Raw genomic sequence first — 25,625 nt, forward strand, 5'->3', positions numbered from 1 at the left:
TGAAAATGCTCCCTCAGTCACTCATCAATATTTACTTCCAAAAAAGTTTTGTGCAGTGAGAATCACCCATAAGACTTGCTAAATTTGACTAATAAAGTAACTTGCTAATAAAATAATCTCATTATTGGTGTATTACATTCTCTGCGATTAATACATTTACAATGAAAATAATTCCATGAATTTAATTATCATTTGGATTTTCAAAGCAATGATAACTAAACCAGCCACGAGCACAATATGAGTTAATTAGAAGTGAAGGGAAGAATAATTCAAAATTTACAAATTTTACTTTAAGTTGTTTACTTTGTTTTTATAACTGTTGAAATTACCCTTTAACATTAACTGAGTAAGAGTTTAAAGAATTTTTAAATTTAACATGTTCTTTAATCTGTCATAGTACACTTTTTCAATAAATTTATTATTTCATTTCTAATTTTATCCTATTGCTCAAATGTTCTCCATAATTATATGTAATTTCTTTTCTTTCATGAAATCTCTCATAACAGTTTTGATTGAGAAATCCTATTGTTATTAGTTCGTATTTCAGCGTATCTATTTATGTTTTAAGAATGTGTTTCGTGTAATAAATATTTGATAGTATGCATATAACACATTGTATCTAATATGAATATTCTAATTAATAGACTATGTGTTCTCTAATTACGTTTTATCGTAAAGTTTGTTCTTTAAATTGTTTGATTTAACTATGAACAGTTCTAAAACTGAACGCTTGTATGTGTTGAACATAAAAGAATGGATGGTCAATCGTCATGTTTTACCTGCATGGCAATCATTTCTTGGGACAGTGCTTTGAAATTTATATAAATGTTGTTTGATTCTATAAATAGTCTGACACTTGTAAAAGATAATCGATAATATTCTTAATAAGATGTAAAAAGATGCATATAATCGTGAAAATGAAATACTGAATCTGAAACAAGTAATTTGGGTCTGCTTTTTTTTTCTGAAAATTCCGTACAAAATATTAAAAATTCTATTCCACAACAATATCTAAGTTATCTTTTCTTCGATCAATAAAATTATTTTCTGAAACCTCAAGCATCTTATTGATTGTTTCATCAACTCGGAATATTACAAAATTTTATGTAAATATTTGTATATAGGCTAAAATAAACGAGCAATCAAATATGATCTCAAAGAATGGATATCAGGAATCCCAAACTCCTCTTCTCATCTATGACAACACATTGCTGGACAGAAGGCCATAGTTTAAATTTTTCATCAGCTTATGTTATCCATGAATGTGTTGACCCAAACTTTTGGGCTAATTTCCTCATCATCAAAAGCAAAAGCTATATTGTTAATGATCCTGTTGTTCTTTTAATTTTCTTATCTCTTAAAAAATGTTTTTTTATGCTTTAAAATTCTTATCTTTTTAATTTTCTACACTTACTATTAATTTAACATTTTACTGTTTTTAATGTCAAGTTCTTTGTTTAATGTGATATAACCTCTTTCTTTAGTCTGAGATAACATCTATCAGATAAAATCATTGGCTTCATTAACCCTTCTAGATGAAGGTGTAACTTCATGACATCAAAATTAAGTTCTCATAAAAGTTTTAGGATTAGGAATTTTTACGCCTCATTTTGAATGAAATTTAAAATTTTCTCAAAGAATTTCCTTTGTAGTTATGCTTGAAGACTTGTGTTAAGTAGTTTTATTTTTTAGTGATAGTAATTTGATATTAGGTTTTATACATGTGTTTTTAATTTTGTTTGTCATTCTTTATTAGAAAAATGTCTGCAAAAAAACTGTCTCAAGAAGATTTGAGGAAACTTATGAAAGAAAAAAGAGAAAATTTAAAATCACAAAAAGTTGACTCACCGTTTGCAAAATATCCTTTGATTTATTATTACTCTTACTATTATTTTCGCATCCATTTAGCTGTATGTAAGTAAATGAATTGCCATGATTATTTTTTGTCTTGTTTAAGATTTGATGAGATTAATGATATGAGATAAAGTAATAAAATATGTGATAAGTAAATTTGAAACTAATAGCTATTTGTTTAACTATGTTTTGTTTAATTGTCTTGTTCAAGTATTTTTTTCCATCAAAATTATTGCCTTTATTGGAACCTGTTACATAAGGTTACTAGATGTATATTCTTTAATTATAGAATTTTATTGCTCAAATAAAAATAGGCCCCCAGCAGTTATATAAATTCTAGTATCATTGTTTCATAAAGTGGCATCTTGACTTCCAGTAAATTATCATTTAATTAAAATTTACTGGACTTCTTTAACTTTATTATCATTAAATTTATTTAGCGAGAAACAACAGTGTTGAAAATCCAACTAAAATTAAAATCTGTCCTGCTGAGATTTTTCAATGTTTTATTTATATATCAAACTATACTTATACTAGTAGCATCGCCAGCCAACAGCATATAGAGATTGCTTAATTTGTGTTGTTTAATAAAATGATAAATAGGATTAGAGGGAAAAAATGGTACTAAACACAAGCTTCTTTTTTTTAAGTCGTAAAAACAAACTATTGGATTTATTTTAAGGAAACTTTTGATGCATTTTATGTACAGTGAAATGTTAAAGAAGTACTCTTGGAACAAAGAAAATTGTTTGTTTAGAAGAAAGTAAGGTGTATTCTAATTCAAAAAAGAAATACATATATAGAATTAGGTTAAACAAATACATATTTTGAATTAGGCAGTTGCATTGATTTATATATATATAAAATTGATAAAATCATAATGATTAAAACTGTATAAAAACTGAATGTTTGCTAAAAATGCTATATTGACTACATATATAATTCACTTTTAAAGATTTACATTGATCCAATGGGGACCTAAACCTAACAGAAGATTATAACTGCAAATATTACCAAAAAGAAAAAAAAAAAAAAACCAGATGGAATCAATCAGCAGAAAACAAATGCATTAAAAAGTTAAAACTAAAATGCATAATTGGAAATTTGTGCTTTGAAATTCGCATCAATAATGCCATAAGACAAAACCACAAAGAATGAAATGAAGTTGGCATGAACCAGGGTGTTAAAATAAAGTCAAATTAATAAATAATGGAGCTATCGAAAGAGCACAAAGATTTATGATAAGTTTAAAGTGATTTGAAATTTTTTTTGTTATTATGTAGTATTAGAAAAAGTAGGATTTTAAACCATTTGGATTTATGATAGAATTGACCAAATTCAATTCTACACTGCTGGACAATTGATAAGGACGGATAACACTATCATCCATAGCAACCACAAAATGAAAGGAAGCAAAATGTGGAAAATTAGAATAAGTGCGGGATATAGTAAGAAAAAGTATGCGTATGCAAATTTTTTTTCCACTTCTGCTTATCACGTGATAGCGCTGATAAGAGCTTTAAAGGTTTTGACGCGTGTGGAGAGTTGTTGTTTCAAGTCAAAGTTTTACAGGAAAGATTTAGTTGACGAACTTGAAATTTTCGGCATGTCTTCCCGATATCACTTAGATGATTTTAAGCGTGGCCGAATTATTGGAAAGATCGAAGAAGGGCGAAAAATAACAGATGTTGCCAGGGAGTTCGACATCGCTCACAGCGTTGTTTCACGGCTGTGGAAATCATTTAAAACTACTGGAATGTGTAGTAGGCGGCACGGGGGAGGTCGTGTTAGAAGTACGACGCCTGCAGAAGACAGATACATCGTCCTATCAGCAAAAAGGAACAGGCGCACCACAGCTCAGCAGGTGGCAAATCAGTTTCTTGCTGCCACAGGAAAGCAGATCTCCCGAAAAACTGTTGCCAGACGTTTGAGGGGAGGAGGACTATACGCCCGCAGACCTGTTGTGTGTGTCCCATTGACCAGACAGCACCGTACTGCCCGTTTGCAATGGTGTCGTGAGCATCACAATTGGACTGAACAGGACTGGGCATGCGTACTATTCTCAGATGAGAGTAGGTTCAGTCTGTCATCGGATTGTAGACGCCAACTGATCTGGCGCGAGAGTGGTACTGGTTATCGTCCAGAAAATATCCAGGAAAGGGACCGATATCCGACATGCAGTGTCATGGTGTGGGCCGGCATCATGATCAATGGCCGCACGCGCCTACATGTGGTTGCGAATGGGACTATGACGGGCCAACGATACATTGATGAAGTTCTACTTCCTCATGTTCGTCTTTTCCGTGGTGCTGTCGGTGATAAATTTGTTTTTATGGACGACAACGCAACATGTCATCGAACACTCGCTGTTCAGGATTGTCTAGACAGCGAGGGTATTCAACGCCTCGTATGGCCATCACGTTCTCCAGATCTAAACCCCATTGAAAATGTTTGGGATGCTTTGGGGAGGCAACTTGCTGGTCGAAACTATCCTCCGACAAACAAGAACACCCTCATCTGTGCACTGACAGAGGAATGGGATAAATTGCCTCAACAGCTGCTGGATAATGTTGTGCAAAGTATGATACGAACTGTAGAATGTTGCATCACACTCCACGGTGGACATATCCCGTACTGACACTTTTCTTTAAGTTGCCTGCTGACATTTAGATGCATTGTTCCATTTTTCTGTACGCAGCATCCAATAAAATTTTTTTTTCCTTCAAATGTTTCATAGCTTTTGTACTTTCCAGAACAATGAATATTCTTTATTCTAATGTCTGAACAGTGTGGCAACTATATTTTCTCCTACTGGGTCTCATGTCTCGCTTAATGTTATGCTACATTGCAATTTGTGATCCGTCCTTAGCAATTGTCCAGCAGTGTAATACATAATATCAATTCAATTTTATTTTAGCCAACTTTTATGTAATCAGAGACCCAACCTATGTTACTTAAATGGAATTTTTCAACGCAACTATGACTGACAACGCAATCTGGTAACAGGTCTTTATGACTGTTAAAAATCTAGCTGCATTTCTGTCTGAAGCCCATTCAATGGAAGTTAGGCATCTATCAAATTATACATCTCTTATCATAAACTATTTATCACTACACTGTAACTATAAAAATTCTTGAGAATTGTAAAAATTTTGTTAGATTTATGGCGTTTATAATGTCTATAAATCTGTGTTTGTGTCTTTAATATTTGTTTTAAGACTTTCACTTTCAAATATCTTATATTGAGGTTACTACTTTCTTAACTTCTGTCCTTTTTTTCTTTAAACTGCACAGGTTAGGGGGCATTGTTTTTATGTTTATTTTATTTTAGTTGTGTCTCGCAGTCAGTTGTGTTATCTAGTTATCAGATTTTTATTTCAAGTAAGCTTTTGTTCGTACTTTTCTTATGTATTTGTCTTGTTTTTATTCTTCTGTATTTGCTTTATGTATTTTATATTCTATATTATGTATTATATTCTTTTCCTGGACTTTGGCAAAACCTTTGGGATACAGAGAGAGCAGTTTTAGACTTTTGTCTTGCTCTCTTGATAGATAAGGTTTTGCTTTTATGACTGTCGGAACTGGTACCCCCTGAAGACGTCAGCATTGGTTGTCATGTTTATCTAATTTTTTTTCATATTTTCATTGTCTTGAAATTTAAAACTGGAATTGAAATGGAATTGAGTGAGTGAATAACTTTATTTTTCTACATTTTTGTTTCGCAAAAAATATAATTATTGTTATAATTTTCCACAGATTTCTTTTTTTTCTTTATTTTTTAATTGTGTGAATATTTATTTGATTCTCTAAATTTTTTTTTCCATGTTGCTCTCATTTTATCAGCATTTAAAAAGTTTTCCCACATCCATGTTTTTATTGTATTAGTCAGGATACCAACTACTATAGATTTTACAGAATTTATGCAGGTTTTAATTTTAACTAGAACAATAGGAAAACCTTTGCTACTAAATGTTGTAAATTCATACTTCGTAATATTTTAAGTATTCCATTGTTTTTCAGCATTTTTTTTAAAACTGGCATTTTACTTTTTATAGATTTTTTATAATATGTTTACTAATCCTTATATTTTTTACTAACATTCAATTGTTATAATAACTTTCCTCATAACTGTATTGAATTGTTCGATAAAAATTTTTTTAAACAGTTTTTATGATAATTTCATTAGTTATGAATTTTAATCATAAAAAGGTTGCATTGTTTGAAGAAAAAAAAACTTATGGATTAGCAATTTAATTATCTTTTATTTTAGTTATTTATGAAGAGTGATCTATTTCTATGAAAAATTGCCCATAACTACCTAAAAGTTTCAATACATGTTATTATTTCACATTGATACTATAAATGATTTGTATTTCTATAATTTGTTAAGGTATTTTATAAACTTGGTTGATAAATATCATGCTTCTTCAATGTAATATTTTCAAATAACCAAATATTATTTTAAACTATATTTAGTTTATTTCTATTAAAAGTTCTTTAAGCTTTCATTTTTATTTTACATTATTGACTCATAATATTTTTGTTTTTGCAAAATATTTTCCTTAATATCTGATTACATATAACAGCTCAGGTCAGCTTAGTTGCACTATATGTAATATAGTAATAAAAAGTAATAATTTGTGGGTGGCTCATATTGGAGGAAAAACTCATAAAGAAGTAAGTTTTGTTTTTGCATAGTTGATTTGGTGTCAAAGTAATATGCAAGACTGGTCTTAATATGAGATACTTGATACAGTTATACATTTTATCTAAAAATATGGAATGAACTGGATCAATATGTGACTTTTTGCACTGATGACTATCAAAGGATTAATTAATACTAGACTTATAATTATCAATGAATAATTAAAGCTAGTTATTGAAGTCTTATAATTTTAATTTGGTTTTCTGAATCATTATAGTTTCGGAACAAAATCATTCTAGTTTTTTTCCTTACTGAAGGCTATGAGGTACATTTAAAAAATAAAAGCTTTGAAGTATATTAAAAAATTTTAAACTTATCAAATATTTTGGAATATGAATACAAAGAAAAAATAAATTTAAATACCTATAATGGGTAGTATAAACCTTAAGTACAGACAAATTTTTTTCTTCATTTCCTTGTTTATCTCTTAGCACTGTTTTTCAATTCATATTCATTAATTCATTTGTGTTTGCACTATATTTTTAGAACTCTATATTATGCTTCATGATATTTACTGATTATTGCTATCGAGTATTTCTTTTAGCGATGTCCTACTTGAGTTTTTCAAAGTTTATGGATCCAATTATAACCCTGCAACTTTAAGCTCTCCAAAGTTTTAAAAAAATTTTCTGCTCTTACTTTTATGCCCCGTGGCAGAATCGCAGCGACACGGCAACATTGTTGCAGAATGTTAGAGTTCTTGCAGAAAGATTTTTCTTTCGAGAAAAAAATTTCTTTTCTTTTCTACCGAAATTTAAATACGTCACATTTGAAACATGCATTTAGAAAATCACTTTTTGACGTGCTCAATATAGACGATAGTATTGTAAATCGATGTAATGTTTCGATTATATTTTTGGCAGTTAAAGATATTGATTTTTTGCTTAGATTTTACATTTCCCGATATATTACAAACAATATGAGAAATTTGAATCGTGCATTTGAGTATTTATTTTTTAATGCACTAATTCTATCGAGTTTCTGGCAGTTATTGTTATTGATTTCTTCATAGTTTTTTAATCCAATATTTTTATGCGATATACGTAATCTCAAAATGAAACGCGTATTTGAGGAGCCCGATTCGCATAATTTCATTGTGAATCTTATTTTTTGGCAATTATTACTAGGAATTTCATGATATTTAACTGTATTTTTTATTCTATAATTATTTACAAAATGTGAAGAAAATAATTTGTGTCCCCTCCCACAAAATGTGAGAATATCACCCTTAATATTAGAATTAAAAATTATTACATGTTTTACTAAAAAAAATTATATACTTTTTTTTGTAAACACAACACTTTTGTTATTTTAAATTAGTAACATATATGTTTGTTATTATTAAAAGTATCTTGCAGAAAGATATTAGTGCTAGAGAGTTNGTACATTTAAAAAATAAAAGCTTTGAAGTATATTAAAAAGTTTTAAACTTATGAAATATTTTGGAATATGAATACAAAGAAAAAATAAATTTAAATACCTATAATGGGTAGTATAAACCTTAAGTACAGACAAATTTTTTTCTTCATTTCCTTGTTTATCTCTTAGCACTGTTTTTCAATTCATATTCATTAATTCATTTGTGTTAGCACTATATTTTTAGAACTCTTTATTATGCTTCATGATATTTACTGATTATTGCTATCGAGTATTTCTTTTAGCGATGTCCTACTTGAATTTTTCAAAATTTATGGATCCAATTATAACCCTGCAACTTTAAGCTCTCCAAAGTTTTCAAAAAATTTTCTGCTCTTACTTTTATGCCCCGTGACAGAATCGCAGCGACGCGGCGACATTGTTGCAGAATGTTACAGAGTTCTTGCAGAAAGATTTTGCTTTTGAAAAAAAAATTACTTTTCTTTTCTACAGAAATTTACATACGTCACATTTGAAACATGCATTTAGAAAATCACTTTTTGACGTGCTCAATATAGACGCTAGTATTGTAAATCGATGTAATGTTTTGATTGTATTTATAATACATTACAGTTAATGATATTCATTTTCGCGTAGATTTGACATTTCCCAATATATTTCAAACAATTTAAAAAATTCGAATCGTGCATTTGAGTATTTATTTTTTAATGCAATAATTCTATCGAGTGTTTGGCAGTTATTGTTATTGATTTCTCCATAGTTATATTTTTTATGCAATATATGTAATCTCAAAACGAAACGCGCATTTGAGGAGCCCGATTCGCGTAATTTTGTTGATCTTATTTTTGGCAATTATTACTAGGAATTTCATGATATTTAACTGTATTTTTTATTCTATAATTATTTACAAAATGTGAGAATATCCCCCTTAATATTAGAATTAAAAATTATTACATGTTTTACTAAAAAAAATTATATAGTTATTTTTGTAAAAACAACACTTTTTGTTATTTTAAATTAGTAACATATATGTTTGTTATTATTAAAAGTATCTTGCAGAAAGATATTAGTGCTAGAGTGTTTTGTTGCAGATAGCTCGAAAAAATTCTGCCTCAAGGCTTTTATGAATTCATTGGTCATATACTTATTTATTATTTTAATCAAAGTAAAAAATCTTGAGGGTGGTCTTAAGTAGTTTAACAATGTATATATATATGGTATGTCTCTTTCATGTGTTTTAAACTGGATTGATTCCAGTGAACAATACAGTTATATCATAGAATTTTTAAACAAGGAATTGAGGAATCGTCCATTAAAATGACTTGTACAAAAGTGTTAAGTGGCATATCACTATTTGTGGCATTTCACTGTTTTTTCTCTTTGAGATTTATAAAACTCTAAAAGTTTTTTGATTAAGAATATCCTGAACTCAATCACAAATTTTAAATATATATTGGTGTGAGGGAATATTAAATAATTGATAGTGGTTATTTATTTATTTTTTAATCTAACAGTACCATAAAAATTTTTAATGCATTTACTTGAAACTATAATGAGTTGCTGAGAATTCATAAAATTATTCTGGAAACTTGTTAAAACAAAGTAACTATTCTAAACAAAATAACTCTAAAATTGAAAAAATGTATATTTTATTTTTCGTTTTGAATAAAATTTGCTTTTATCACACTTAAGCAGGGAAGATTAAGGATTTTGTTAGTTTGCCTTTTGAAAAAGTAGTCTGATGTATACTTATCCGAAAAAATGTCCTGACTTTTTTGAAATAAGTTGTTCTTTCTTTTTTTTATTTTTTTTGGTTTATAACAAAGTTTAAAAATGGTGGTTTGAGTAGTTTATAGTAGACTTTTACTGTTCATTGACTCATTGTCAATGAAAATGTTTATTTTGAAATTTTGTTTGAAAGCACAATATTTTTAAACACCTGTATGGACAAATATTTTCTTAAAATAAAAATATATAAATTGGGCTCTATATCCGATGGGGCTGTTTAGTCTAACCGTTTTTAATGGGTGTTGAAACAACTGTTAATTTATATCGCGTTTATGATATAAACAAGACTTTGTGTATCGGTCATATAATGAAAGACTTGTAGTAATAGAGGGTAATACTAAAGAGCATCGACTGTATTTATAGCTCATGAATATAATTTTTAAAATTTATTTTTCAACTTTACAGAATTATGTGAGACATTTTTTACAAGTTAAAATAAATAACTAGTTCGCCTTTTTCCATTGAAATTAACTTAAACAATTAATTGGTTTTACCCCTTGAACTGATAACAAAGTAGTTTTGTTATTGATGCTTTCATAATATATCTATTAGAAATCAAATAAAAATTCTAAATGAATGAGTACCATAACTTTATTCATATATATAAATATATAAACAATAAAGTTAATATCTTTAATAAGACTAATATCTCAACAACGAGTTTGTCATAAAAATATTTTGAAAATATAAAGTTAAAGCTCAGTTTTTGACTTATGATTGGGATAAAAGTTAACTTATGATTTGAATAAAAATATGTTTTCATTAATTCCAAATTTTTTGTTTTTCTAGAATTTACACAAAGCGAAAAAGGGCAGTGCTGACAACCCTCCAAGCAATGATATTGCAGTTGGAATTAAAAGATCTATTGAACAGCCAAATGTTCTGAAAAAAGCTAAAAGTATCTTTTTTTACTCATTTTGCATACCATTATATTATTATTTTGCTTCTACATTATTTATTTTATTCTCATTCTTCATTTTGTAATTTTCTAAATTGTTCTATTTAGTATTTGCAATATTTCTTTGGTTTAGAAAAATAAATTATATTAATCACAATGTAAATTTAGTCTGTGCATAATGTGCTTATAAGTTTTGCATGATTGTTAAAAGTTTATTATTAGTTCAATCAACCATAGCAAAATGTAACACAAGGTAAACAACCAAAATATAGCAGTAGCTACATCTGCCTTTTTAAATAAGTTGAAAATATACTTCATAGTTTTTAATCATACTTATTTTTTTGAGTTTGAGCAATTGAAACCTTCGGGGTTTTGTCCTGATTAGATACACAAAGGTCTGATTGTCCAAAAGTGATTATTCTTCTGTCTTTTTGCATCATACGCAGTTTGTATAATAATCAGTTGATTTCAAACTTCAAATACTTATTGCTGGTCAAGTTAGGAATAATATAATGGATTAGGGCTTGTGCTTCATTAAACTCCACTCTCAATCTAGTTAAAGATTGTTCTAATTCATATTGCTTCATTACACTAATTTATCCCTTTTACAGAATTGAAAATTTTTTACAAGTTTGTTAAAGCAATGAATGATTTAAATCCTTATTGTTTTAAATTTAAAATATTTAATTTATATTGTATTGAATCTGTATGTTTTAATTTGGTTTTTGTAGTGGAGTTTTTATTAAAAAAAAAATGAATTTACACTATGACAGTTAGCTTTTGATTACCATCATCTTTTTAATTTACAAGACATAAAATACATTGTTTTAGAACTATAAGTTTATGTTTTTTATATTAATGTCATTTTTTATATTAAGGCATCTAATCATATATTTATTATACATAGGTTTTTTTCTGCTACATTTTCAAATACATTAAATATAGAAGTTTTCTTCTCAGAAATTTCTTATTTTAAGATCTAAATAACAAACCTAAATGACAAGCCACCATACATAGAAGAAAAGTTTAGTTAACAGCAGTTTTTGTTTTGTTTTTGGTAAACATTATATTCAGAATTATATATTTCAAATATTTTGCTACTTTAAATGTTTTCATGATTCAGAATTTTTAACTTTTAAGTGATTCAGTATTTAGGAAATATAATTGTTTTTCTTTGCAATTGATTACACTGAGAATCTAAGTTTTTAATTTGTTTGTCATTGAAATTCATTAAAAGACATAACTATTTTATTACAAATTTAACCCATTTTTGGAACACATGTCATTTTATGATTTACCAACAAAATGATCAGTTTGTTTTCTTATTAAAGCATTTTGTTTTCATTTATAAATATTGAAGAGGTTAGTGTTTCAGCTTGACCTTCATTGACTTAGTCTCTTAATGGGAAGTGTGGCTGCTGTATAAAGTGAAAAAAAAAAATTCTGCTTACTAACTTTTACATTCTGACATGCGTGATTGATTAGTTAAAATTTTAAAGTTATCGAGCTTGTTTTAACTTTTACTTTTTTCCTTCTTTTTTTAGACAAGAAATTTATATCAGGTATATTTTATTAATTTTCTGTTGATTTTACAGCAGATGAGTTCAAAGTGCCTCAAGTTCCACAGTAAGCAATTTTTAAATATTTCATTTAAGTTTTGCCTCTATATTTTTATGCCGTCGCCAAGATTTTATCTTTTATCTCAAATGCTTAGATGTAAACGCCTATTTTTTGAATTGCCCTTTATGTTTAAGTTATGTTGTTTTTATAATTTTCTGCTGTCACTTCAAGGCAAGTTTGAATTTTTTGTATGGCCATTTATCTTTTCCTACGGTTTGTAATATTTTTATTGCTTATAGTATTTTCTGTTATTTATCAAAAGTTTACAAATTTGCTTTCAGTGTTACGTTCAATCCTGTTATTAATAATAAGCTAAACAGTAAAAAAAAAAGAAGAAAAAAACAAGTAAGCAATTTTATGATACAAAGGACAACATAACAAAAAAATTAAACATTTAATAACATTTTCTTACAAATTTATGAGTTTTTTTTAACTATTTTAGATATAAAATCAAAAGTTTTAAGTCTAAGTATTTTCTCATTCATTTTTAAGTATTTTCTAATAATAATGAAAAGTTTATTAAAATTTTAATATTTTTATTTGTAGTATCGGTCACAAGCTTCTTCTCTGTTTGCAACTTTCTATCTGACATTTCATGTGTACTTTGTTTCCTGTTAATTTGAAATTATTTCATTTTTTGAAATAAAGAAAAAGTAATTCCATTATTGCTTATATAAGAAGAAGAATTGCGAAATATAAAAATTATGTTTTGCTCTATGTCCTTTTTATGTAATATCAGTCACATTTTATATTCTCATTCTGAATAAATCATTTATAATTATCACTTTTTATTTGTGTGTATAATATTAAGCTGTTGAAAAACGTTCCATATAATTTTTTAAGAAATACTATTAAATATATATCAATGAAAGAAAAAGTTTTGCCCATATGCTCATCACCATCAAAGCCTCAGTCAGTACAAATGTGCCATTGCTTTTGCTAGAAAAGCAGGATATCATACTCTATTATGAATGTGAAGAGAAGCAGCAAAAGTGAATCGTTTGATGCATACTTACTTACTTTTCTATCCTACTTGCATTCCAGTGGATTACACAGTTCTCATGGAAACTGCCATGTAACATGTCGACTGTCTAAGGCTCAGTTTATGCAGAATAGATAGTAGCATTTTCTTATGTGCATATTTTTCAATGTAATAGTACACGTAAATGAGAATGTGAGGCTCATTTTTTGTTTAAATGCCAAATGTGCTATTTTCAAGGACTTTTTTTTTTAAAGATTAATAAAAAAGGGATTAACAAGGGATTTTAATCAAGGGATAATAACATTTATGTTTATGGCCCCTTTTTTGAAACAGTTTTAAGCATACATCATATGCTCACCAAAATTATTTTTGCGATATGAACTAATTTATAGCATTCACTTCTTTTTAATTTTATATACGACAAAATATATAAGATGTTTGGTTGATAATATTGTTTTTATTTTTAATTTTAAAGCTTATTCTATAAGTGAATTAATTTTTAATTATTTTTTAATTAACTTGTTTGTACTAAACAAATTTATCAGTAAATACATTGGAAAAGAAATTTTTCTCAGAATCTTGCATCACATTAAGATTTTAATACTTTTTTTGCACTGTGTCTAAATTTTTTTTTAATATAACAAAATTTTTAAGGCATGAATGATTTTTTTTAGCAATTTTCTAGTTGATTGATAACATATGAAATAAATATACAGAATACATATTATCAAAAAAGTGTAACAATGATGTTAATTGAGTTATCGTATTTAAGTAATCAATATATTTTGGCAAATTTCTTTAAAATAAGAAAAGCTTTTATTTCAACAATTCAATAATGTGTTTCTACGTAAAACAAGCAAATTAATTAAATTTCTATGGAGAAAACTTTTTTTAAAAGATCTATGCCTGAAATACTGAATGTAAAGATATCTAAATTTTATTCGTTAAATTTAACTCGAAAATATTATTGAAAATATATTTTTTTTCTCCTCAGACATTGTACATTTCAATTTTTCTTAAAATTTTGTTTTAAATGCAACTCTCCATATGATTGAACTTAAAGGAGAAGAGTTTGCTTAGAGATATTTTCTTTTGATGTGTATTCATAAGGTTGATATTTATTTTTCATTCTAATTTTTGAATCCTTAACCTTTAATTCTATTTCATTTGCTTTCTTTTATTAATGCAAATGGAAACTTATATTGTGATTTAAACTTTTGAAGTTGTATACGCTAAAAGTACTTAAAGATATATTATATAAATTTTTTATATTTATTTAGAGCTACAAAGCCAACTGCTGCAGCTAATCTCTTAGCTAGTTACTCATCAGAATCGTCATCTGATGATTCTGAAGATGAAGACAAAACCGCAACTGCGACTACATTTTCTGCTTTACCCACAGGTAAATAAATATATATTTTTTAATAAATATATTATACTATATGAGTGAAAAATAATGAAGAGCGAAATTTTAGTTCAGCTAATATTTTTAGAATTGGTACTTCATGCTCTGGTATAGAGTTGCTATGGTTTAGGGCATTGAGATACCATTATGAAAAACTAGGGTTCAATCCACAGTGAGTGTTTTAAAGCCTACTCAACTTCAGATAAATACGTTAAATGTTGGAGACTTTGTTCTCTGATTTGATTGAAAAACAACTTCTCACAATCTTGTGAAGAAAAGTGTTTAGTCAGTAAATACAAAGAAATAATTTCATTTTTTAAAGAAAGAAAGTTTTGTTATATTTAAGGTGTGAAGGGATGAAGAAGGTATGTGACACAATGAAAGATTTGATATAGTTGATTGATTATAAATGCCATATTATTTATCCGGAGTAATATAAGTATCTTATATTTTAATCTTAAGCTATAAATGTTTTGAAATAGGGCCAATTTATATTACATATGACAGCACGTTTTTGAGACCAACTTTTATAAAAATAATACTTTTCTTTATAATCTTAATTCAATATTGAAGTAATCCCTTAAAGTGGTTCTGTCATTTCTTTTTTCACTGTGCAAAAGTTACAAAAATCATAATTATTAAGATAATTTTATTAGAATTAGAAACAATTCTTTATGATTTTTTAATAATTTAAAAGCATGTAAAAATAACATGTTTCACACAAAATTAATTTAAACAATGAAAAAGTTCTTCAAAAATAAAAAGTGTTCAAAAATGTCATTTTAAATAGGTTATCATAAATTGTAAAAAAATAAATAATCATAATTGTAAAACATCGACATCATTGTATCATAATTTGTAAAACATGTAAAAATGTTATTTCATTTGTATAATTCTTTACATTGTGATTATTGTTTTAAAACCATTCTGTATGAAACATATTTAAGTATGTAATTTTTTAACAAATCTGTACATATCAAATTGAGATTTTTATTAATAATACAGTGAAACCTCCAGAACAGACCACCTCTGTGTCATGATCTCCATTTACGACCACGCTCGGGTGGCAAGAAATTTTTCCATGGAACTTGTGTTGAAGAAAAGCCTTTGGAGAGATCATCGAAACCGCTCACATTGACCACGGAAACCTCCAAACAAAATGCGGAAAAGGTCAAATAAGAAAACTGGAAAAAATATCAAAATCATCTATTATTTAGAGAGCTCATTTTTAGATTGAGAACCTCATGTTACAGTCAGAGTGTACTAAAGAGGATGCTTTTAATGATTTAGTTTTAGAGTTTAAAAGTAAATTCGAAAGAAAAGTTATTTAAAAATTTTTATGATATAAATTTAAAAGCAAACTTAAACAGAAGACATAATTGTTTATTTATTTAAAATTGTTTTATCATTCACAATTGGTAAATTGGTTTTTACACATAATTGTATCAGTAGGGATCATTTTTATTTACGGTAAAATTATTCATTGATCTGGTTTTCACGATGCCAACACAAGTGGTATTTCTGCGCCAAAAAAATGACACCGAGTAAAATTAAAATTGCTTGCTAGAATCATGTATCTTTGATAACATTTTGATGTCATTGGAGGTAAACCCTAACAATGACCAAAGTCCATCAACAACCATTTTATTGTGAAATAGAAAGTGGTCACTCCCGAAAGGTTTTACTGTAATACTTTACTTTTAATAATGACTTTCAATTTGCCAGATTTTTTTGATAATTCTACACCAAATGGAGTTCTTCCTGAATCTGCAAAAGTTCCAGATGACCAAAATAAAACCAAAGATGCTTCTAAAAAAGCTGAAACTTTACCTGAAGGCTTCTTTGATGATCCTATACTAGATGCCAAGGTAATAATTTTTTTTTATTTTTTAGACCTTTTGCTTAGATTTTGGCATAGATGATTTTATTCATTTCAGAAATCAACTTAATTTAAATCATGTTAAACTCTAGTCATGAAGTCGATGATTAAGTAATTTGAAATCTTTTTCATGTCCTACATTATTATTAAATAGAATTTTTTTTAACCTAATATGTAATTATGGAATTAAAAAAATTTTTTTTTTTTTATATAACCTATGTCATTGAGTAAATAATTTCATAAATTAAATTGTATATTCAATTCTTCATTCTATTATCATCATAGAGGTCAGTGTACAGTTACATTCTTGTTCCATTCATACAAAATTTCATATTAAAATTACTTCCAGTTTGAAAAGAACTTTCCCAAAAAACTAAGAAACAGAAAAAAATATATTTAGTTGATCACAAAATGTTTTTAAACTCTGATTTTTTTCTTTGGAATGTCAATTGGTGTCTTTTCCTGCTGACCTCTTAAAGTGGAATTACTGACCGATAACAAACATTTCTCAAATGATTTTTTTATAATTACAATATTACAATACAAGAAAATGCTATTACAATATTTTGTGACCCACAAATTAAGGAACAGTACATAGATTAAAGCTATCTTATTGTATCTATCTTGTTGTAGTTATAATGGACTAAAAACCTTTTTTTTCTTATTCTTATTAGCATAATGACACTCTTATGATCTTGCAAGTTGTTGTATGGTATCTCTACAACTAATCTACATTATTTTATTAAAATATTTATTTAACTTTCCTTTTAATTGATAAGTGGCTTCAACCTATTTTAAATTTCAGTGTTTTAAATTGTTATTTTCAATTTTGTTTTAAAAAAAATAGTAATAAAGCATTTTATTTTTGGTATATAGTGAAATTTTTTAAACTTTTATTCTGTTTAAACAAGACTTTTATATAGGTTGAATGCATTGGAATAGATGAAAACTTAAACAAAACATTTAAAGCCATTTCTTTATATTACTTTTATTACTTTACTATTGCCCATTCTTATACATCAAATTCATATTATTTAAAGTTATCAATAAATTGTGAAGTTGAACATTTTTATTACCCCATATGTTTATTTGTATTAAATACTTAAATCATATTGGTTAATCTATTTTTGTTTAATTAGTATTTTTGTTCTATGACAAGTATAATTTTTTTGTTCTTTTCTCAGATTAGACGTAATTTTTTTTTATTTTTTTTTTTTATCTTTCCTGCATTTTTAAAACAAGAATTAAATGTAAAAATCTAAATTTTTGATTAACAGTTACAAGTTTTTATTTAACATGCATTGTTCTTTCTGTTGCAAATGAATCTCTTATCAACCTGATAAACCAAATGATATATTTTGATCAATTGATATTTAAAGTTTGCAACTATAGCATGTCTATATTTTAAAACTATTAATTCTATAATATGCGTACAGAAAGAGGATATTTCTGATTGAGGTTTAATATTTTTGCATTTAATTAAGCTTAAATAATCTACTTTTATTTGAAAAGAAATATGAATGTGACAATGTTATAACTTTTATTGAAACTGTATTTCTAAATATCATGAAAACTTCATATTTAAGTCTATTAAATGTTTTTCACAAACATGAAATACTGCAACCAGTTTAAAATTGATGTAAGTACAGATCTTCTAAATACTTTATATAATAGTATCTTGGTACTAAATCTAAGTACTCTAGATCTTGGAAATCCTTGCAGACCAAAAAAACAGCAGTTGACAATAATAATTCTTTGGACCTCTGGCCCTAGCTTATTTTTAGTGTATTTGCTATAAATTTTTAGCTATATCCTATATATTAATTAGTGGTTTTATTGTTAGATTTATTTGTAATCTGTCACAGTTTGTTTATTTCAAATAGTTTTTCAGAAAATTCCTCTCTTAGACATTTAAGAAACCACATGTTTCATCACTTATTTAAATAAGCTAATAATCATTATATGATCAACTCTTGATATTTGAAACTTTTATTTATGTTTATTTGTAAAACCCATAACTTTGCAGCCACTGTAAACTAAGTGATAGATGTTAAGTACCAGAAAGGAATTACTGATCTTTTCTTTAGTCTTGAATCTATTCTAAGTTAATTTTTGAAATTTTTTATTTTGTACTTTTAAAGTGAAAAATTTCAAATGAATATATATTAAAACAGATTGAATATAATATTTTTCGGCATTATTTTTAAACAATACAAGCTTTGTGCTGTATTTTGGAACTATTGAGCTATGGAACATAGCATCCAAATTTATTATCAAAAATCTATTATGTTCTTGAAGGATGAAATGATAGATAAGGGAAAAGTTTCAGTGCAAGAGCAAATTAGGAAGTTCAAACTATGCAAATTTATTGTGAAATTTTATTTTAGTAACCAATTTTAAACTAATACATTGTTATTTCTTTATTATTTTAGGCTAGAAAAGTTGAATATGTAGATCCTCAAGAAGAAGAATGGGAAAGATTTAAGAAAAGTATAGCTGAAGAAACAAATGTGAGTGTATTTTCAAATTAATGTACTATAAATATTTGTATATTGGGATTTATTGTTGTTCGTCATGTATGTAATGTTTAATTTTTTATCAATCAGTTATTTAAATAACAACTAAATATTTCTAGTTATTTGAATTGCTGATTGTATTGCTACTCAATTAAACACAAATTTATATATTTTTTAAAAAGTTTTGAAATCATTGCTCTAAAAACAATTCTGTGATGTGGGTTTAATAACTGTTTAACCTAGTCATGTGAATAGAGATTCAGTAAAAATAGTTTTTTTAATGGTAAGTGGGCAACTTGGCACTGTAGACTCTGTTTTATGGAAATAAAAAAGTTGAGCTTCAATATGATGATTTTACTAAAAACGGGTTAACAAAATTAGAGTATCAATATGTAATAAGTTGAATTTTTTCCACATTTTTGCTTATCCTTGAAACTTTGTTTGGAAATTCTGAATTCTATAACTTTTTTTTATTTTTTTATCTCTACTTATACTTTTATATTCATCTACTCATCTACTACTTATTATAATCATCTACTTATACTCACAACTTCTCTAAAGTAAGCTGTGAGTATTTATTGTATTATTGGTTGAATATGTTTTATAGAATAATAAGCGAAGTTTTTATTTAATTTATATTCCCTTAAAGATGCAAAATATTCAAGCAATGAAGTCCATTGCAATCGTTTTACTTGTCAATAAGTGAGAGCCATCTATCCAACTGACATTATTTGTATCGTGGGTTATGTTAGGCTTTATTTGATTATTGTTGCTTACCTTTTTACGACCCTATTATTATTTTTTTTTTTTTAACATTCTTGCTGTTTTAGGTATCAAAATCCATTATAGAAGAAGATTTGCAAGAAAGTACTACGGAGCGTGAAATATTTCTATTAGATGAAGAAATGTAAGTTATCATTTCCTTCCTGTTGCTATTCTATTTCTAAATATTTTTGAACCATAGTTTAATTTTTTACAATTTATAAATACTTTACTGTGGATGTGGTGTGGAAAGATTGAAATTTATGACATGGCACCCAATTGCTGCTCTTTAAATTACAAACCAAGAGCTATTGACCTCCAAATAACGATCACCTTCCTTCTTGAGAAGAGAGCTAGCGAAATGACAAAATTGTTTAGTAACAATGGTTTGCCAGAGAAAAAAAAAAAACAGTCAAATCAATGGCATCAAGCGGGTGCTATGTCCTAAATTTTAATCTTTCTGCACCATTGCAAAAGGGTAGGTGGAAAAATCTCAATTTTTAGATAGGAAGGAATTCAACGTTCAAAAAAATGTGCCAAACCACAAAACATATGCTCATTCATTATATGGTAATGCTTATTTCCTTTGCATTTTTCACTTAAAAAAGAGATTTAGCAAGAAAAAAAAATTGAGCCCTCATACCATACTTGTTAATTCTTCCATAAAGTAATATTCCTGTTTTCCTTCGACTTCATTCACTGTATTTTTTGGGATTGCTCCTTACACTAATATTACTATAAAGATTAGCACACCTAGAAACAGTTATCAGAAGAAAGAAAAAAATCATAAGTAAGTACAATCTTGAGTGATTAAAAATCAAAACAAAATGATCATTTTTTGCTGCAAGAAATACAAATAAATGGAGGCTCTTGGACCAGCTCTAGCTTGAAAGCAGGATGCTATTTATCAAGCATTGAGACATACAAGTCTTTTATGTCCTGCGCCATCTCGTTTCACAATTGCTGTAAATTGAATAAACTCAGAGGATGTCCAGCTTGCCACCTCAAATGGTCCCAGATATGCTTGTTCCACAACAAATCTAGGGATCAAACAGGCTGGGAAAAGGTGGCAGTGGGGCTGTGCATTGTCCTGTTGAAAAATAGCTCCTAGGAGCCTTGACAGAAGTAGCAACATATCTGACTGAAGGATATGACTAATGTATCACTTAGCTGTTCTGGCTCTGTGGATCAATATTAGGGGTGATCATGTATGATTGCTCCCCACGCCATCACACTAGCTGTTGAAGTGATAAGCTAGGGAGGCTCAAAGAGTTCACCACCATGGAGGCTCCTCATTTATACATGGTGATCACTACAGACTAAATTAATCTTAAATCATCGCTGAAGACAACATGGTTCCATTGGGTTACAGTCCAATTTTGCTAAGAGTGACACCACTTGTTGTGTGTATACTGACTATGCGGCACACCACTTTAACACTTTTACAGCTGGTGTGACTGTATGGGGTGCCATTGATATGACATTTTATCACCCTTAATATTGATTCTATATGCCAAAACAGTCCAGTGGTATGTTCATGGCATCTTTCTACATGTGTGTTGCCCCTAATGAAAGGTTTACCAGGTTCCAACAAACAATGTTTGGCCATGCACAATAAGGGCTCATAGGAATGACTCTTCCACATTACTATCCTTCCCTGGCCTGTATGATCTCCTGATTTGTTACCAAATGAGAATATCCGGGACCACTTAGGATAGCAAATAAGACAGTCTTCAATTTTAGTCAATTTAGCTGTTATTTTACAGCAACTGTAGAACAAAATGCCACAGGAGTCAAATATGCCTGATCTTATGTATTGCTTAGTAGCGCTAATTTTTATTTGGAAAAATTAATGCCCATGAATTAAATTTAGATGAGTGGAAAAGTACATTCAAACCTTGATCTCCCATCATTTCAAAAAATGAAATTTTTTTTTGAAAGGAATAAAATTTTCTCCAGTTTAACATTCATGAGTTGAGAGATACTTCTTATGCTTAGTTTTTAAAAGTCAAGTAAAATTTCCTTTGGAGGACTGCGATGCATCCTGCGAAAATTGAAATGTAGCACAATTTTAGGAAAGATGTTGCTTTTTCCTCACTTGACTAGTGATACTAGCCTTGCAACTATGGCTTCTCGCCTACCCAACAAAATCTCATGTACAACCAGATGAACTAATCTAAGTCAAAATTTTCTGGCAAAAATATTAGATTCTGAAAGTAAAATTGGTATTATGGACTGTTCATATTGCATGACAAAAAGTAACGTGTGAGAATTTGGAGATGTAAATGAAAACTTGATAGGCTGACCCCAGGTATTGTGCTCATATGTTTTATTTTCACTATAAATATTTGTCTCAACTTTGTTATTTGAAGTCAGAAAAGAGGTTTAACTGGTTTTTATGTAACAAGCACACTTCCAAACCCATATTTGTTTAGACTTCAGACAAACTGATTAACATATTCAAGTTTTGGGTATAGACTCATTTAACAATTAACTATACTACGCCACAAAATTGAAAATTTACTTGTGAAAAATTCACCATTGGTGAAGTATATTTACCTACAAATAATTCAACGACCAGGTTGTCACTCTCATCTTTGAATTTTTCACATTCAGTGAGAATGGCCTTATATCATACCATTCAAACTAGGTCTAAATTTGGTTGCCTATCACAGAACACATCGGACTACACATCTTCGGGCATATTGACAGAAATGCATCGTCTTTGTTTTAAACTAATTATCACCTGGTCTAACAGGCTTAGTAATATTTGCTGGTGTAAAGATTTTAGTAGCATCTCTTTAAACTAATTAAATATGACATACTTCAGACGTATTGATCATAAAAAATCAGTGAACTTATTTCAAAAATCAAAGGCTATTAGTAATTTTGGAGAAAACCCAATATCTCCTGCTCCTCTGAATGCAGAAAAACTGTGCTAACCGAATTCTTAGTTTGCACATAACAATTACTAAGGATTCAAAACAGAAGAAAAATCTTAGAGAAGGAGTTATACATTACAGTTCATATGGAGGTGCCATCTGCCATAGCTGAAGGCTCTTGTCAAGTGTTTCAATCAAAGATTTAGATATTTACTAGGTGCTGCAATGGCATATTCAGTTAAGATATAAGCATGGAGAGTTGGGAGTAGTTAGTTCAAACCTGGTGGCTGACAAAACAATCAATACCCACCAAGAGGCATGTTAAATCTGTTGTGGCTGGTAGTGTTTGAAGAGAGAGGTACCAGTTCTGGCATTGTCCACATTGTCTGACCAGAATTAATATTCCCTGGCATACCTGTCTTGGCTGTTAAAAGATGAAACTCTAAAAGTGGGATCAGGTGCTTATGCTTGGGCTATGATGATATTTACCATTGAATTATCTGAGAAGAGTATATATTCTTGCAATCAGATGAATGCAAATTTCATGCTTCCTGAAAAATTTTCGGTCACGATGTCTAATATTGTCTGTCCAAGTTGTGTTTAATAAAGTCTTCTGTATCTTTCTATTCAATATAATGTCTTTCCACAGCTGAATTGTAAAGCAAAGAATTGTGCTGCATGATTCAATGGTAAAGCACTGAACTGTCTATTTTTATACCACCATCTATCCTAAGGATTAAATGAAAGACTGTATTGTATGAAAAACATTCAGAGACTTTCAACTCCCAACAATACTGTGCTAAAATGGCTTCCACCAGCTCTCAGTGCCATATGGTTGCGAAAGAGTGAATAAGGTTGGTTCCAGAAGCAGTCGTTCAAGTATAATGTTATAGCGCTTATAATCAAAATCTAAATTTCTGAAATTTGTCGGAAGATTTCTTATTAAACTAGATAAGCCCGACTACATGTGGTTTTATTTTTTTCAAATTTTTTATTTCATTATCAGCGTTGAGCAGCCGACCCAACTTTTGGTTTACGACTACCAATGTTCAACTCCGTCGCCTTGTAGGTTTGGATCCTATCCAGACGACAAGGGAACCCCTTGATCAAGTATTGGGAGAGATTGCCTTCATGTAAGATTTTTTAACCAAAGCCTGACTAGGACAGGGGCAGTTGCCCCGGGCTCCCACATCAGAGGGGCGTCCCGAAATTGAATAGGAAGTTAATTTTGCATTTCCTTCCTTATAAACTGTTTTTTAAAACAAAATATCAGTTCAGTGAAAAAACTGTCAATTTTATGTTTGCTTCTTCATTAATCTATATTTCATACATCCATGACTTTCTAGGGGCAGAATTGAGCTAAATTTTTGCAATTAAAATTCACAAATTTGATCAATCAAAATTCTGTATTTTTACATATTGCAAAATGCGATATGTTTTCAAAAATACAGGCTTCTGATTGGCTTAAGTAAGCCATCGTTAGTGCGAAAATTTAGCTGAATTCCACCCTAATGTCAGCAGTAACATGAATCTTTCATAGCTAGATGACAAAGTTAACAATCAGAAAACAGCATGATGGACATAGAATTGTCAGAAAATCAATAAAATGGACAGAATGATATTTCGTCTGACCTAACAGGAAGGCTATAGCTATTTTAGGTTCTAGTCAATTTTTTGTTCTACATGTATAATGAGGTGAAAAATTTAAATACCCCAATAAAGTTTGGTTCTTCATTACTGATGTAGTGAGGCAGAAGGGGGCCCCCAAATGCCCTTGACCCCAATTAGGCTAAGTCGGACCCTGTTTTTACAGGAACTACCCTGCATTTGCTTTACATGAAGTAAACCTCGAAAACGTCCCACAGTTAGCCTAAAGGCAAGGGGACTCTAACCCATGATCCATCTACCACTGAGGATATTTTAGGTCAGCACTGTAGTTACTGCAAGCCTGGTGTGGAATTCATATTGACCAGCCATCACTAGGATTCGAACCTGGGTTATTGAGAGGTGAGAACTCCATCCCCTGAGCCATCCTGGCTTTTAATATGTGCGACTGGTTTGTTGTGTAGGTGTTCTAGGTGCAGCCACTTAAACGTGGTAGGCTTTGAATTGTTTGACTAGCATCATTAGCCAAGTGAGCAATAAGCGGTATCTGTATGAAATTAGCACTCCATTTCATCTCCATGGGAGGCATTTTTTCCCCAGAAAGATATTTAATTTGAATTTTAAGGATTAAAAGTTAGTCTATTTTGCGGAAAGTATTTCCTTTTTCAATTTTGACCGTTTTAACGTGTCTAAAATTAATGAAACTTTTAAGGGGAAACAGATTTGATAAAAATTTTTTAAGCTCTTATGGACTAGTCACTTTTGCTGAATAATACTTTTCTCTCAGAAAAAACGTTGAAAAACAAGGTACACTATTCTTCACCTACCTGATTATAACATCTGATCTTATTTGTCTTTTTTAAACATTTTCGTTATTTGGCTTAGAAGCTCCAAATTTATCTCTTGCCCAAGTTGAAGCTTCAATTTCTAATTTTTCTCTGCAAAACCAAAAGTAAATTAAAAACATCAAGATATTATATTCGGTTGTATCTGTATTCTGTATAAAATATAGATACTATAATTAATTTTACCAGACAACTTATTCATTAGGTATCTATGATAAAAATTAGTCAGTATTATTTGTAACTTTTTGATTTTTAATTGTAGACACAACTGGCAACGAAAAAATAATCTTGAAGTACTAGCTGAATCTGTAAAAACAAAAGCTGCTATTAAAGAAGAACCTAAAAATGAATCAGATAGTACTGATGAAGATTTAGATGAAGATGAATTACTAGACTGGAGAATAAAATCAATTAAGAAAAAATGATTTAGTTTTCAAATTCCTATTGTTGTAATTATATCTTGTAAATATTTGTACAGATTGGAAATGATTAAAGCACTATATTTAT

The 25,625-nt window shown here is 28.8% G+C and overlaps 1 protein-coding gene across 2 annotated transcripts; it reads left to right on the forward strand.

Annotated features, from left to right (window-relative positions):
- The first annotated feature begins 86 nt into the window (after positions 1-86).
- On the forward strand, positions 87-25,625 carry LOC107453576 (zinc finger protein 830). 2 transcript variants are annotated; one of them, XM_043041623.2, is made up of 10 exons: positions 87-346; positions 1,757-1,858; positions 6,432-6,531; positions 10,514-10,622; positions 12,218-12,248; positions 14,505-14,626; positions 16,355-16,497; positions 18,941-19,018; positions 19,855-19,931; positions 25,381-25,625. In XM_043041623.2, the coding sequence occupies exons 2-10, from the start codon at positions 1,761-1,763 to the stop codon at positions 25,541-25,543; spliced, it is 921 nt and encodes a 306-aa protein (XP_042897557.1). In that variant the 5' UTR covers positions 87-346; positions 1,757-1,760; the 3' UTR covers positions 25,544-25,625. The 2 variants fall into 2 exon arrangements, with proteins under 2 accessions (XP_042897557.1, XP_071033781.1); XM_071177680.1 differs by having other exon boundaries at positions 298-470.

This window comes from Parasteatoda tepidariorum, chromosome 2 (assembly GCF_043381705.1).
Source record: "Parasteatoda tepidariorum isolate YZ-2023 chromosome 2, CAS_Ptep_4.0, whole genome shotgun sequence".
In the NCBI taxonomy this organism is placed as follows: Eukaryota; Metazoa; Arthropoda; class Arachnida; order Araneae; family Theridiidae; genus Parasteatoda; species Parasteatoda tepidariorum.

Bases quoted from the DNA above. Each gene is read 5' to 3' on its own strand.
- LOC107453576 (XM_043041623.2), top strand. From the start codon at position 1,761: ATGTCTGCAAAAAAACTGTCTCAAGAAGATTTGAGGAAACTTATGAAA. The intron at 1,859-6,431 runs ATATCCTTTGAT...ATATCTGATTAC, and splicing joins GTTGACTCACCGTTTGCAAA to ATATAACAGCTCAGGTCAGC. The intron at 16,498-18,940 runs GTAATAATTTTT...TTATTATTTTAG, and splicing joins ATCCTATACTAGATGCCAAG to GCTAGAAAAGTTGAATATGT.